At 41.2% G+C, this 14,787-nt stretch overlaps 1 protein-coding gene across 4 annotated transcripts in view; it reads right to left on the bottom strand.

The window, feature by feature from the left end:
- slc12a5a (solute carrier family 12 member 5a) overlaps positions 1–14,787 on the bottom strand; it is a 140,113-nt gene that overhangs the window by 4,080 nt on the left and 121,246 nt on the right. For 2 of the 4 annotated variants that reach the window (XM_020585825.1, XM_020585979.1), the window contains 19 exons: positions 12,536–12,783; positions 11,572–11,783; positions 10,186–10,353; positions 9,994–10,092; positions 8,945–9,002; positions 8,645–8,819; positions 8,420–8,538; positions 8,104–8,202; positions 7,870–7,989; positions 6,616–6,720; positions 6,087–6,255; positions 4,836–5,031; positions 4,200–4,369; positions 3,796–3,927; positions 2,226–2,333; positions 1,670–1,795; positions 783–1,012; positions 534–548; positions 197–330 (listed from right to left, as the gene is read on the bottom strand). In XM_020585825.1, coding sequence (XP_020441481.1) covers positions 197–330; positions 534–548; positions 783–1,012; positions 1,670–1,795; positions 2,226–2,333; positions 3,796–3,927; positions 4,200–4,369; positions 4,836–5,031; positions 6,087–6,255; positions 6,616–6,720; positions 7,870–7,989; positions 8,104–8,202; positions 8,420–8,538; positions 8,645–8,819; positions 8,945–9,002; positions 9,994–10,092; positions 10,186–10,353; positions 11,572–11,783; positions 12,536–12,783 — 2,683 coding nt within the window. The remainder of the gene's footprint in view (positions 1–196; positions 331–533; positions 549–782; positions 1,013–1,669; positions 1,796–2,225; positions 2,334–3,795; positions 3,928–4,199; positions 4,370–4,835; positions 5,032–6,086; positions 6,256–6,615; positions 6,721–7,869; positions 7,990–8,103; positions 8,203–8,419; positions 8,539–8,644; positions 8,820–8,944; positions 9,003–9,993; positions 10,093–10,185; positions 10,354–11,571; positions 11,784–12,535; positions 12,784–14,787) is intronic. The other 2 variants (XM_020586050.1, XM_020585902.1) reach the window with 2 other exon arrangements.

Genomic DNA, 14,787 nt, shown 5'->3' with positions numbered 1-14,787 from the left:
GGAAACACCTCAGCATTCCCCCGGAGGAGCTGGAGGAAGTGTCTGGAGAGAGGGAAGTCTGGGCATCTTTGCTTAGACTGCTGCTCCCGCGACCCGGTCCCGGATAAGCGGAGGACAATGGATGGATGGATGGGTAACGCCGTCTCTAATGCATTAGTGACTCAGCAAACCTACTTCTGTTGGGGGTGAAGGATACAGTTCTCGTCACCTGACCGGTTCTTGGGTGGCCCGGGCATGTTGAGAAGGACTAGCTTGGCCTCTGAGGACTTTTTGATGATGACTTCATTCAGCCGGAGAGCTGTGTGCATACGTCGCACATTGGATTGATTCCTGAGTAAAAACAAAGCAAAAGAAAAGGAGGTCAAACTGATTCACAGTCATTAAAGACTAGATATGTTATAGTCAGAGCATGTTAGGAAGCATTTCGTAATGCTAAGCTGGTGGAGGTGACAGATGACAGTATTCCATCCTCAAGTTCGTCAGTATGAGATGTGAATAGACTGAATGAGGTTTATAGGGAGTTCAATACTTACAGGTTCTCCCACTCACTGCAGCATGACAAGAAGAGAAACATGTTTATCAGTACTAAGCTATACATTTTTTATATACCTAATTCTAAGTTGCAAACAACCCTCAAATACTTTAATAACATCCTGACAGTCTTCTCTAATGCTATATTCTACAGGAATAAAAAGGCTGTGTAGACTTGACGCTCTTACTGTCAGGAACAAGACAGTAGTTCACAACAGGTAAAGGTTCAGTGAGCATTGCAAAACACTCACGGCTTCATGTTGAAGATGTCTTTGATGCCCTCTGGGGTGGCTGGACCAGGCAGCTTGTCGGGTTCCCCATCACACTTTTCAGTCCAGGTCATCTGGACCTGCTCCCCAGGGCTCTGAGCCGCCTCAGGTGTCAGTAAAGTGGCTGGGGTCACAGGGCTGGCTGGGGTTGTGTTGTCGTGGATGAGCTGGACCTGGGCAGGGGGGGACACAGGAGAAGAGGCCGACTTTGGCTATGAAACAGGAGGAAAATAGGATAGTGGATTTACATGGAAGGGTGAAAGTCAAGTTGAGGTAGAAATGTAGGAATGCAGGTCAAGTCACAGAGAGCCAGGTGTTTGAGAGAGAGGGAGAAAAGAAAAGAGTGATTAAGAAGTTCCGTGTTGTTTTCTATCTCTACATTACCTGGTTTCTTTTCCAGTATCATGACTTGTGAGAACCGTTAATCTATAACATATATTACCTTAAAATCAGCCTGCTGTTAGAACATAAATTGGCATTACTGCAGTTCAACAGAAAACGGACAATGCTACGGCAGCGTATAGCTGCCACCATGAGGAAAAAAATCTGCTTAGTATCTGGATATAACGAGATACTGGAGATACTTTTCATGTGAAAACGACATACTGTATTTTCTTGGAACAAGATACTGTATATTCTCATTATAAGGACAAAAAAACATTGGGGCTTTATGTGTCAAACCAGCTACTGTATATAAGTGCAAGTCCATTTATCAAATGATATGCAACTTCCCTAGATGCTTGGCTTTATTGCACCTCTCAGTTAGGACATTTTTTTACTTTTTGCTTGTAATGCATTTAAGCATCTAGATAATATAAATGCAACGATACTTAAAGAGAGTTAAGTTCTGCTCAAAGAGCTGATCCTACCTCTTCCTCAGGCTTCTCCTCTTTGCTTGCTGCTGGTGGTTCCTCGGTCACACTAAGCTGGGTGGTCACAGCTGCCGGGTTCTTACGGCGGATAGACCCCCGGGATGAATCTGTGATACTCTGGATCTGTGATGACACATATGAAGGAGGAAAGAAGTGACCTGAGCAGAGTTCTTTTTGAAAAGACAAACAAGTCAGGAACATGTTTGAGAATAAGAATAATTCCACCTGGATGACCGGGAAATCCTAAAGTACAACAAATAATTTGGGAGAGGTAAAAACAGAATTATGCTGAGATCAGTACTGTATGTTTTCCACGTGTCAAAACACCATCATGCTGTCACAGACAAAGGAAAGCAGCTGCTATTGTCAATACTGATAGAGATGGTAAATATGGTGTCCTCTGCTCCAGTTTATCCGTAGATATGCTTTTGTCTAGATTGAGGTATGTTACGTCAAGCTGTGCCAAGTCAGGCTGTCAAGTTATATCAGGTCTATGTGTGTATGTTTGAGTGCTTTTCAAAACTGCAAAACTGACATAAACAAAGTTTCTTACCTCTCTCCCACGCTCATTCTTGGACATTTTGATCTGTTTAAGCATCTGGGACCGCTGTTCCATCACCAGGGTCTTCTCGTAAGTGTAGGCAGAGATGTCACTGTCATGCTACAATGAAAGAAATGAACAGCTAAATTTTTATTATTCCATTTCTATGTTTTTTTTAACTTTTTTAAACCGGTATATTCATTGCTGCATCCCTTATGTGTAATGCTGTCATATATCAGTCACCAGCTACTTCCTTTTTTCTTAACAGGAATGAGTTTCACCTGGACTGTGTAAAGCAGTGGTCCCCAATCCCCGGGCCGCGGACTGGTACCGGTCCGTGGATCAATTGGTACCGGGCCGCACAAGAAATCATTAATTATTTCCGTTTTATTTATTATCTGAGTATGAACGATCTTTTATTTTGGAAAATGACCGTATTCTCTCGGTTACTTGAGCGCCAAAACTGGCTTACTTGTGGACATATTCATCCTGCTCAATGAACTCAATCTGTCACTTCAGGGGAAAATGACAACTGTCTTCAAGTTGGCAGATAAAGTAGTTGCATTTAAAGCCAAACTGGATTTGTGGGGACGGCGCGTCCACAGAGGCATTTTGGACATGTTTCAAACATTAGTGGGGATTTTGGGTGAGACTGAGCCTGAGCCTTCATTCTCCCAGCTGGTGCACGATCACCTGTCTTTGCTTTTAAAAGAGTTCGAGCGCTACTTCCCAACCACAAAGGACCCACGAACTGCCAAGGAATGGATCCGCAACCCATTTGTCAACAAACCAGGTGAATCCAGCAGGTCTGTGCAAGAAGAAGATCAACTGCTGGAGATCGCAAATGACGGCGGCCTTAAAAGTATGTTCGAGACAACAACTCTGTCGGTGTTCTGGATTCCTGAGATCGTAAACCACAGCACTGAAAACTGAGACTTTGATGTTATACTCATGTTATGTTGTTGGCGCAATGTTACGAGGAAGCTGCTAATAAAGTTGCATACAAGTACACAGTGAATTCACATTTATTATTATATTTACAATATAAACAATCTACGTCACAGTTTTAAATGGGCACACTTGAATGTGGCGTGGAGATCCTGTTGTCATAAAGGACAAATGGAGCACAGTCTTTCCTCCACTTGGAGAATGACAAAAAGAAATTATGGGAAGAATAAAAAATTGAGAGATTTCATAAATTTCCTGCTTAGATTTTTGATCTGTCTCTTTGAGAAGTGGACAGGCATGATAAATTATTTTTGGAAAGTTACAAAAATTGTTGGATGGACCCGCACCTCCCAAAATTCCAGCCTTGGAACGGTGTGGGGGAAGGGGGTTTTAGAAATTGTTCAGCAATCCAAATAAATACTTTGTGTGATTAGAACTTTGTCTAAAGCATAGTGGCACCTTGACATACTCTGTGTTTCATACAGACTGCCACCTGTTAACAGACTGAACAATGCTACTTGTGTTCCCTGGAGCAACTGACCAAGACAAAGACATTGCTGGCTTCTCTTATTTAACCATTGAGCTTCTCAGCTCCACATATTTAATAAGTCAGTCCAGTCTTGAGAAAACTCACCATTTCAACCACTTCCACCATAGCTTCGATACGGAGATGATAGAGGAATGTGGTCAGGTCCTTCTTCATCTGGATGCTGTTGTCGTCCATCTGGGCCACAGTGAAGATGCGCATCTTGCACTTCCTCCAAACCTGAGGAGCAACAACATAATATTTGAGACATCGTGTTCCACTGTTCTCCTCTCATAATCTCTTATTAGTATTCTATGGTGTGATTAGCATTGGGAAACCTGCTTGTCTGGCTAAAAAATTTACTGAGCTGCATCTCAGTAAGTGTTCATATAATCTGAAAGAAACTTGAATCAGAATTTAGTAACCCAGGCCGTACTTTGCTGCTTTCCTTGTTTCTACCACACTAGTAATGTTGGCGTGTTTTGTCTTTTTATACTATTTTTGCTCAGTACCTTGTGCTGGCGGAGCAGGAAGGGGAGCAGCATCAGCATGCCTCCATCATGGACGATCCACCACACGTCGATGTGACCCTCACTGAAACGTTCGCTATTGGATGGAAAGGCCGAGATGTTCTTCGGGACGAGCAGAGCCAGGTGAGCAGCAGTGGTTTCTCTGACCAGTTCTGCAGAACAGAAAAACAGATGCAGCGAGAGATGGTGTTAGCTGTATTACATTAAGAAACTGTTTTCAGAAATAGTTAACACCGGATTTATCACCATTTTAAAGTGTTTTGGTCGACCTCAAAGGGAAGTTCTGACACTGATCTGATTTCAATATGAGCATTTATGTCTATTATGAGCTGTTTTGCAGACTTTCTCTTACTGCATGTTTTTGCATGAAGTATTTTACTCTGCATCAGCAAATTCTCTTCTGTTTGAATATATTCCACTTTTTTTTACATGTTGTACTAGCCGATTAAGGAGATGTTTTGACATAACCCCTCACCAGAGAGGTTAAATAGAGAATGACCTACTCAAAGGTTACACCTAGGGATTCTGTCTTTCTGATATGCTTCTGCAGCACAGATGCTGGACATAAAAAGCAGTTTTTGTTTGGAATCATGTTTGTTTTCTTTTCTAGTAACCCACCAACAAAGTTTTTCCAGGTCTTGTGATCATCTTCCTGCTTCCAGTTGCGAGGCCAAGAGACCAGCACAGCGTTGTGTTTCAGGCCTCCCAGCCCACTGGCTTGGAGTAGGTGGGATGTGGCATCACGTAGGTTTGAGGATACAGTAACTTGACAGAAGCCCTTCACCTTCTCAGTTTCCATCAGTTTCCGCAGTGCCTAGAAAGATATGACAGAGAGAATAACTGTTACAAATGTGCAGAAAACAAGTGAAAACCAGAGCTGTGCTAGTGTCAGACTCGCACTTTGTTTAGAAACTCACCAAAATAACAAAGTATCAGTAAATCATTTAGTATTTCCAAACAGCCATTTGGCCACCATTGCATTCTTTGAGCCCATGTGACTGTGTCTAGAAAGACTACATTTACAGAAGTATTTTGAATGAAAGAACTGTTTTCATTGACACTCCAATAAGCTTAACCATGCATGTGGTCATGTAGTGCATGCAACTCCAGCACTGCCACAAGAAAGGGGGGTGGTGAGGGTCCTGCAGCGCCCCCTAGCCGACACTTAGCAAAAAAAAGATTAAAATCTTTTTTTTGTTTATTTGTTTTTGGTTTAAATTGTGGCCATAGTGGCTTAAAACAGAGGAATATAGTTGTAGAAAAATTGTTTTAAATTATTTATTGAGTAAATGGTTTGTTAAGAAAACTCCTCAGGGAAAGGTTCAGTCCACAGTTAGCAAACAACAATGCTAAACAATAGCAAGCAAGGAATATCAGATTTTTTTTTCCAAGTAACATTATAATTTCATAGAAGACCAAAATTAATGCTACCAATACTAACGTTACTGAGAACATAGATGAAAACAATATTGCTAATGTTAGCATTAGCACCACAGCAGAGCCAGTCACTGCAAGAGAGAGAGAGCAGCAGCGGCGACTGGGAATGAACAGGCCGCTGCCTCTGCCTGTGTTGGAACTACTGGGCCCAGGGCAGCCAGGGACGAAGAGGCCTTTCAAGCCTTCAGATGTAAACCAGAAGGCATCTTATCATGCTCTCAGTTATTAATATGCTAATAAAGTTTGTTTGATTCTGATGAGCTGAATTTTGTGATCATAACCAGCATCACACTTATGCTGTAACATAAATTTTCTGTATGACAATATACATTATTTCCATGCAAAATTTCCTGAAACAGTGTATTATGCTGCACAGCATTTTTTGAGAATTTGAACTGTTAAGACTGTTTTTGATAATTCAAAGCTCCCTACCTGCTCTGCACGGTGGGCCTGGTCATGGTTCTCTAAGTAGGTGCCCTCCAGAGCTGTCCCAACAATGGTTAAACCTTTGCCCGCCTTCAGCTGGTTGGTCAGAGATAACAGACGAGGCTGCTCCACGTTTTGCTCGGTGTCTGTGCTAACCAGCACCAGCAACTGAGGCCTGAAGAAAGGGCAGAGTGGAGGGGAGAAAAATTGAAAATACAGAGGAGAGAAAAGCAGAAGGACAAGCTAGAAAAAGGCAAGAAGAGTGATGAAGTGTCAAATAAAGGCTTTAGGAAAGAAATGGCCAAGTGAGCCAAGTAAAGGTCCTAAATGGGAGCGAGAGACAGTGAAAAACAGCATGAAAGGTTGAGGTGTTAATATGAATTCACACATGCTTTCCATGTTTGACAGCTGTGATAATGAGAATCACATTAATTGAGAGAACGCCTGAACATGTACAGTCATGTTGTTAATTTCCGTGTTAATTAGATCCATAATAAAACAACACACTGTGCTACTTTCTGCTTTTGTGTCCTACCTCCAGTTCTTGGTGTGTGGGGGACCTTCCTCCAGTCGCATGAGAGCGTAACGTGCAGCACTCAAAGACACACCTCGTATCCCATCACCCCACTCTTTCTCCGCCCTGTGACACAAACAAGCACCAATCGTTATTTGTCAGTCAAAAAACAAACAGTAGCATAGTGGCTTCATTCTAAGTGTAAAAAAGTGACTGATATGTTCAGCACTATGGGCTTAATCTTTTTGTTGACAGTTTTACATAGTGCAGTGATTGAGGATTAGGCATCACTGGTAAATGTCAAGTTAACCTGATGTCATTCACCACAGGGAATCAAAGCACATAAATACTCAGTGTGCATGGCTCTGCACTACTCCATTATAAGCATGGACGGATTACTAAACGGGCATTACCAGATATAGGCACAGGGGTTTGAGGCATCAGGTGGCCTTTGAGGTAGAGCCTTTGTTTGAAATGACAATGACATTTCCTTCTGTAAAGTTACAAAGCCCAGTAAAAAGCAGGGCTGTCCTGACCACTTTTTCTTTGCTCCTGATGTTGAATATCTGACAACAAATCCAATCAAAATTCCTGTTTATTCATTTCTTCATATTGCAGCTGTACAGCATACTGAGACTACAGAGAGACGTAACATTACAACAAAAAGAGGCAAAATGACTGCAAAGTGATGGGGAACAACTGCAAAAGAGACACAAAATGGCAACAATGAGATGCAAAACATCCAACAAGAGGCACAAAGTGACTATGGAGAACTAAAATGAATATAAAGACATGTAAAATGATAACAAAGAGATGAAGCATAAGTCTTCCAAAAAAAGAAACAAAATCACACCAAGGAGAGACACAACAACTGCAAAGCAATACAAAATGACTAAAATGACATTGTTTGGAGTTGGTTTAAGTCTCTTTGAGTCTGGGGGTCCTGCTCATATGTAGGAGGGAGGGGGGTCTTTTACCTGTTTGGGGCCCACTGTCTCAATGTATGTCCATGACTATAAAGAGGACATTATGTGTAGCAGGTTTCTTATAGTATATTAGGTCGTTAGCCTGGAAATCATGACAGGAAGTGACGAAAGCCCAAAAGAAATAGTGGAACTACCAAAGAACAAACAAACAAAACCAACTTCCCTTTAAACCCCTAAGCAAAAATGATTCATAGTGTAGACTTGGAAACAGAATAGTACACACACACAGCCAGCCAAAGTCAAAGGCAGCCAACAAATCCAATCTTTCCTGGGGTTGCGCTCCACTCACCCTGCGAATTCAATATACTTGTAGATAGACCCGGCAATTCCCATAGCGACGATGGCGTAGTACCAGGAGCAGAGGAACATGAGAGTGAGACACAAGCTCATCCCCAGGAAGGACAAAGTCCTGTACAGATGGAGTGAGAACGAGGCCCAGTGAGACAAATGTATTTAAGTACAGATAATTGATTTAAAATACAAAAGTCCAGCTGCTCTTTTTCTCAGTAGCTGCTAAACTGACCAGTGGTAGAACTTGAAGCGAGGTCTCCAGTTTGGAGTCCTCAGCAGCGTCTGCACGGCACAGGCCAGGTTCACAAACATATAGCACATCAGGAAAAACCTGCAGGGCACACACAAACACAGCAACTCATTTCATTTCTATGCATCACCAAAGGAGAAAAAAAAGTCTGCTGTTTTGTGTGATGAGCTTAATCCTGAGCCCATAAAATTTCCCATTTGCATCATTCAAGGAATAGCAGGAAACTGGCTGCTGTGAAATCTCCCACTGTTGGTTCTTAAAAATTGCAGTAAATTGGAGAGTTTGTTTCAGTTCTCACATGGAGAGGATAGGAGCCACTGAATCCAGGGAGGCAATGAGGATGCCACTCTCGCAGATACATGCTGTCAGCAGGAGGGACCATGTGGGTTCTCCGTTGGCTTTCCCATGGCCAAAGATCTGCAGGAACCACACAGAAAGCACATTAACACTACTGCTATCTAAAAGTCCTGTCTCATGAAAGACATTAAAAAGGTATGATATGTTCACAAGTACACAGACTGACCCGAAGGGCGGGTACGATGCCGTCCTTAGCTATGGCCTGTAGGAGGCGAGGAGCTCCTGTCAGACTCTGGAGCCCTGCTCCACATGTGGAGAAGAAGGAGCCGATCACGATTACCCACGGTGACGGCCAAGCTAATGTGCCAATAACCAGGTTACCGTGCACTCCCTCCCCGAACCTAAAGGAGATGAAGTATGCTTGCCATTTCAAACACATGAGATCTCAGCTTTTTGTTGCATTATTAACAGTAATCACAACATAAAAAGAATAATCAGTGAAGAATCAGAAGAATAAAAATCTTACTTGTCTCTGAGGACCACACCCTCGATGCAGGCACCAAACAGAACCACACTGGACATGTCTAAGCAGTTATGGCTTAGGAAAGTAATTTATCCATTTTTAATACAGACAGGTGTAGCATGTTTCAAATAATGGATATTTGGTTAGCTGGCCTGAATATTCTAAGTTCCAGATAAGTGATTGGCAGGACTTGATTATAAAAATGATAAAGCTTTCCTTTTGAAGATGCACTCAATGAGCTGATAAACCACTTAGCTATAGCTTCTGAGAGTTGATTTTGTTTAGGATAATATCTCAGAGATAAATGTCTTCGTAACTAATATCCTTCTGCTTTATTAACTTGCAGTAGCATAGGCGGCCCATTGATGCAGTTAGAAGTCCTAATCAAATTTGGGTAGACATCGCTACTTCAGAGGAGGAGGCCTGAAATCGCATCAGCCTATATGTTGCAGTGCACGTGTAGCAGCCGCCTTAGCTCAGTTTCAGTTCAATTTAGGATATAAGAATCCTAATTTTAAAAAAATTTCCAACACACTATGAGAATGCAAAGGAACAGTTTGGAAGAAAAATAAAGCCTTAGGTGTGTCTGAAAAATATCAACAGCATTTTTTAATTCTGGTTAATAACATTACAAAAGCAGAAACAAATATATAAGATACATTATGATGATGGAAAGCTCTTTGAGTGGCAAAAATGAGCTTATATTCAAACTGTGATTCATCAGAGAGTAAACATCGTCTCCCATCGGTGATAAAGGCCAGTCAGAAAAACAAGGAATGTCTCCTCATCAAAATCAGACTGGTATTGTAACAGTTATGACCTTTCACTATTTAAAACACTGCCTTGTATTTATGGTGATCCCTACAGGCCAGCTAACGTGATTTTATTGTAGCAGAGCAAAGCACCATATCACAGCTTCTAGTCCTGTTTACATGCGAGTCAAAAACAGGCATTAGTGTAAATGTTTAAATTGTGTGGAAGACGACATTTGAAAAAAAACGTGTTCTTTGGAGTTGCTTGTTATTCTGCAGGTGGTATTAGTGAGAGGATACAGACGGCAGAGGTGGTGCTAATGGCTGCGATTGTTCCAACAGGGATAGACTTCTGGGCATCACGCAGATCTCCAGAGCGGTTGGAGCCAGCCATGATCCCTGACAGTCAAGAAGAAATCTATTACAGAAATCTGTCTTACCATTTTACTGAGTTACACCAAAAAAAAAAAAATGTTTATAAAAGTTTTTCACCTGTCACAGAGGGGAAGTAGATGCCAACCAGCAATGTAAAGAAGCTGGTGATGTCAGCCAACACGTAGCGATTAATGCTGGTCAGAGGATCATCCTGGTCTTCCGCTGACTCCATGTGCCTCCTGCCAACCAGGTCCCCCTTCTCATAGTAGGTCCCAAACAGATTGTCTGGATGGGTTAGAGGAACGTAGCGTGGGTGAATGTTCCAGTCCATTTTGCACATTTTATGTCTGGCTTAACCAAATCTAATTAATGAATGCACTTTGTTTTTCAACAATCACCACAGAATGAGCTTTATCTTCACATGCAGTATCCAGTCAACGGACTGAGCAGCAAAGATGGAACCAGAACAGTAAGAGCAAGAGACAGCTGTTATTTCCAGTTTAAAAAAAGTAAGAATTGCACTTTTTCAAACTGTAATACAGTGAAAATAGATTTTCTTTTCCATGTCTGCTTTCTGTAAGAAATAAACACCCATTTTACTGCAACCTGACAATGATTTGCTTCTATTACACTAACGTTTAGAACAAAATGTATCAGCGACAGCTTTCCACATTCATTTTATTATTGCTTTTGATAAACTGCCAACCAGTATGCAATTTGTGTAGCAGTTAGGTATTTTGATATCAAAGTATGCTGATAAGATTTCTCACCTTAAAAGGAAGCAAGCGGGAATAATTGAAACATTAACATTAAGTGTAACATCGTTCATTCCCTATTCTTACTCTGGCTGCCTGGTTCATCGAATGAGAACTTTTCTTTTACCTCCTTTGCAAAGGTAAATGAACTGGGGGATGTGGAAAGTTGAGATTTTAAAATGACTTAAGATAATGTTAGCATAATGTTCGCATACATTAGCAACCTAGCTTGCTTGTTCACCAGTCATTTATGTTGACAAAGTAAGTTATATTGTCCATTAAACATGCATTCATAATATTAATTATCACAGCCAAACCCGTAATCTTAATGAACATCATGGCACCCCCACTGAAGAAAAAGGTGAGTACACATGCTGCAGAAATTCCTTGAGAATTACTGAGAGATGGTCATGCCTCCACATCTCTAGACTTCTCCTCTGTACTTTCTGCACAACTTGCAGTACTGATATTGACATGAGTAATCAAGGATCCGCAGGTTAATAACTGAACATCATCACCCCTCTAAGGTGGTAAGACTTTCTTCAAGGTTGGCAGGTCTGCAACTGGTTTTTGTAAAACAGAAAGAAGCTCAGAACTATAAGTGACACATACACAACCTGTATTAGGACAACATTTGCATCTGCATTCATGTGTATAGCCAACTATGCATTCTTAACGAAAGCACCTTCCTTTGAGGAGAGAATTCCACTGCCATCATGAAATGATCGGTGACTAACACCAAACCAACCTGTCATGATTCCACTGGTGATCCCTGGGATGCCCTGGATCTGAGTCACATTGTTGCGTTCAAAATACTTGTCACAGGTAGCATTGAGGAAGGGTGAATCACAGAATATACTCCACAGCTTGGTGGTAACTGTGCCGTTAGCCGTCTCAATGGTCTTGGCACACACATCGAAGCCCTTCCACACCAAAGTACGGTTCCCCAAGATACATACACTGTGGAGAAGAAACACACAACATGCGTGTCGGACCATTATTGCAGTAGTTGATGTGTATTTCAGTGTAAGCAAATTGTTTTGACTTTTTCAGTAAAGATTCACAATATTAAACCCAAAAAGTCACATTGTGTCTGCGTTTTTATTTGCTTCAATCCAGTTTGATTACTTTAGTGACTTAAAGTACAGCAGCCCTACAGAAGCACTTAAGAATGTACTTTATTTTAAATTTCAAACTTCAGCCTGAACCAACAGTAGCTTCTCAGGAAGCACTGATTTAGTGATTTTGCGGGCCAAAACATCTAGATGTTGATTAAAAATGTGCTAAAGTGGGATGAAAAGTGGACATCTAGGTCACACATAACTGTTGGCTCATCGGCTTTTTAATGAATATTTAGTTAAGCAGGTTCTAACTGCATGTTGACATTAAAATCACTGACATGACTTTGCACAAAAATTTGGTGCATCATCAATTCACCTTTCAACCAATTTTAGCTTAGTTTCAACTTCCAAGTCTAGAACTTTTGGGACCTGAATATCATAAAGTTGATGCTTACTTTGTCAGTATGAAGTGTAGTATCATTGGTTCATGGAGCTCTGAATACCAGAAACATATCAAAGCAGGCACTGCTTGTCTTTCTTCATCAGCTTAGGTAGTGCAAGTGTATTATGCAGTATATGTTAGTTTGCGTTATGGTAATGTTTTCTGGCTACACGTATAATCTTTTGGACCGTTTGGTGGTCACTGCTTACGGCAAGTCAGGAGGCTCGATGGCAGTCTTGATGACCCCGGCGTAGACGGCCAAGATGGAAAGAATAACGCAGGCCAGAAACACCAGGGCCAACTTGTTGACGTATTTTACGCCGACAAACACCACCGTGGCCATGGAGGTCAACAGGATGGTCCCGTACACACGCATGCTGTTAAGCAGAGCAGCCTCTGCTTCGGGACCTTCCAGGCCCTCCAGGGGAAAGATGGCTGCTTTGGGCACGATGTAAATCTGAAATGGAGAGGTTACATTACTTTTTTTTTTACCTTCAATATATCTATGGAAAGCATACCTGCATTTTTGTCATAGAAGTTAAAACATTCTCATTGTTGCTCAGGGGCATTTTGGTGGCAGTTGTTTAGGGAGTACATGTGTTACTCATCCACTCTCCCTCTTCACATTTCCCAGCCCTGTCGGGGGATTTAAACTGACAGATTTCAGCTCACAAGCCTGTTCTGCTAGCTTACCAATTACTGCTGGACTTTTTTAAATTTCACTCGGGGAAAAAAAAAGGAAATATAATGATAGAGAGGTGAGAAAGGCAGCAAGGGATGAAGTGAGCGAGGAGGACAACTGTGGTGTGTGAAAACAAGATGCTCACATTAACAGTCCTCTACAGTGAACATAATACTGGCTACTATTTAAATTCAGTTTAATTAAAGCAAGCAATGAATAATATTCAAAATTACCTGCTATTACACTTTTACTACGGGTCAACCTAAGAATAGACCTATCATATATAAAATGGTAAGTCGCTAATTAGCCTGTCAGTATCTGTCATCATCTTTCGATGATTCATGGCGAGGCTCTTACATAAGTATGGGAACTTCTCTTCTTTTATATAATCATTTGGTTTCCACCTAAACTGTTTAACCACCAGAAAGAGCAAAGAACACTGAGAAGAACATGCAGGGAGTCGTGGCTCAGTTCAGTCATTTAGCTGGAGAAACTGATCCCATACTAAGAACAGCATAACAGTAGGCAAACAAATCTCCTGCTTTCGTTTGAACTGTTCATGTTCACAGTGAAACAGCATCAGTTTGTTTTCTTGGATTGGGTGAAAGGATGAAACATATTCAAATGAGCCTTCTCCTTACAATTCTGCAGGGATTGTTATTTTACAATGGAAATTAAGCCAGCTTTGACCCAGAAGACAAAAATAACCTCCAAACATGATCAAACTCTAGAGGCATCCAGAAGGAGAATAAGAAGAGAGTAAAAACACACACACTGGACCCAGAGTGATGAGAGCTGTTTCAAGGAATGGTCTTGTTACTTCGCCAGTATCTTTAGCTTTCGCTAATGCAGTATTTGCATAATTACCCAGTACTCCATGCAGCATGGAAGACTGCAGTGGAATAAAAGGAAGAGGAGAAGGAGAAGGACAGGAACGAAGACTGATATGAAAGATCCCTGCATTTCATCAGCTGACCAGAATTCACACTAAAGAACATTCGGCTTGAGAAAAGATGGCTTCAAAGCACAGTGAGGAGGAGAACACACCGAAGGCAGCAGAACTCCATGTTCACAAGGGCATGTGGCACATAGCAGTGCCGTGCAACACTGTTTTCATTTTGTGTTGAAAGCACATGCACCATTAATTTAACTGCATTTTGGTGCTAGAATTATATAGTGATAAAAACTGTCCCTCGATTGTACTCTGCCCAATTTGACTTAGAGAAAAATCAATGGAGCATGAAAAAATAACATTTTAACTGGTTTTAACCACAGAACTGGTGCTCACATCTTTTGTTAGGTGGGATTGCTGCACCAGCATCTTATGTTCTCCTACATCTGTAAACCTTTGGCCACATCATTTTTATTCCTCCCCCCCCCCCCCCCCCCATTCATTACCTCTACTCTCATTACTAGTATTTTTGACAGTACTAGTACTTTTTAATACTACTACTATTTTTAACATTAACAACAGATAGATTAACCTTCTTGGTAGAATGTTTTTACTCTTCATTCCTTTCATCATTTTTCCCTATTTGATTTGATTTATTCTTTCAAGCATGTAAAGACAGTTGATATATCAACACACATAATTTTACACATATCCAACAAATGCTAATCCAATATCAATTTGCTTATACCTAGTACATGCTTGAATGGAGTAGGAAGAAGTCAGACTTATCCAGTCCTACCCCATGACATCATCTTACCATCATTGGTTTGCAAGCAGTATCTCTACATAAATAATTATCTTCTACACCACACAAGTAATATACTAAA

This window comes from Monopterus albus, unplaced genomic scaffold (genome assembly GCF_001952655.1).
Source record: "Monopterus albus unplaced genomic scaffold, M_albus_1.0 scaffold1.1, whole genome shotgun sequence".
Taxonomy (NCBI): Eukaryota; Metazoa; Chordata; class Actinopteri; order Synbranchiformes; family Synbranchidae; genus Monopterus; species Monopterus albus.
This window is presented reverse-complemented; position numbering and strand designations above follow the sequence as displayed.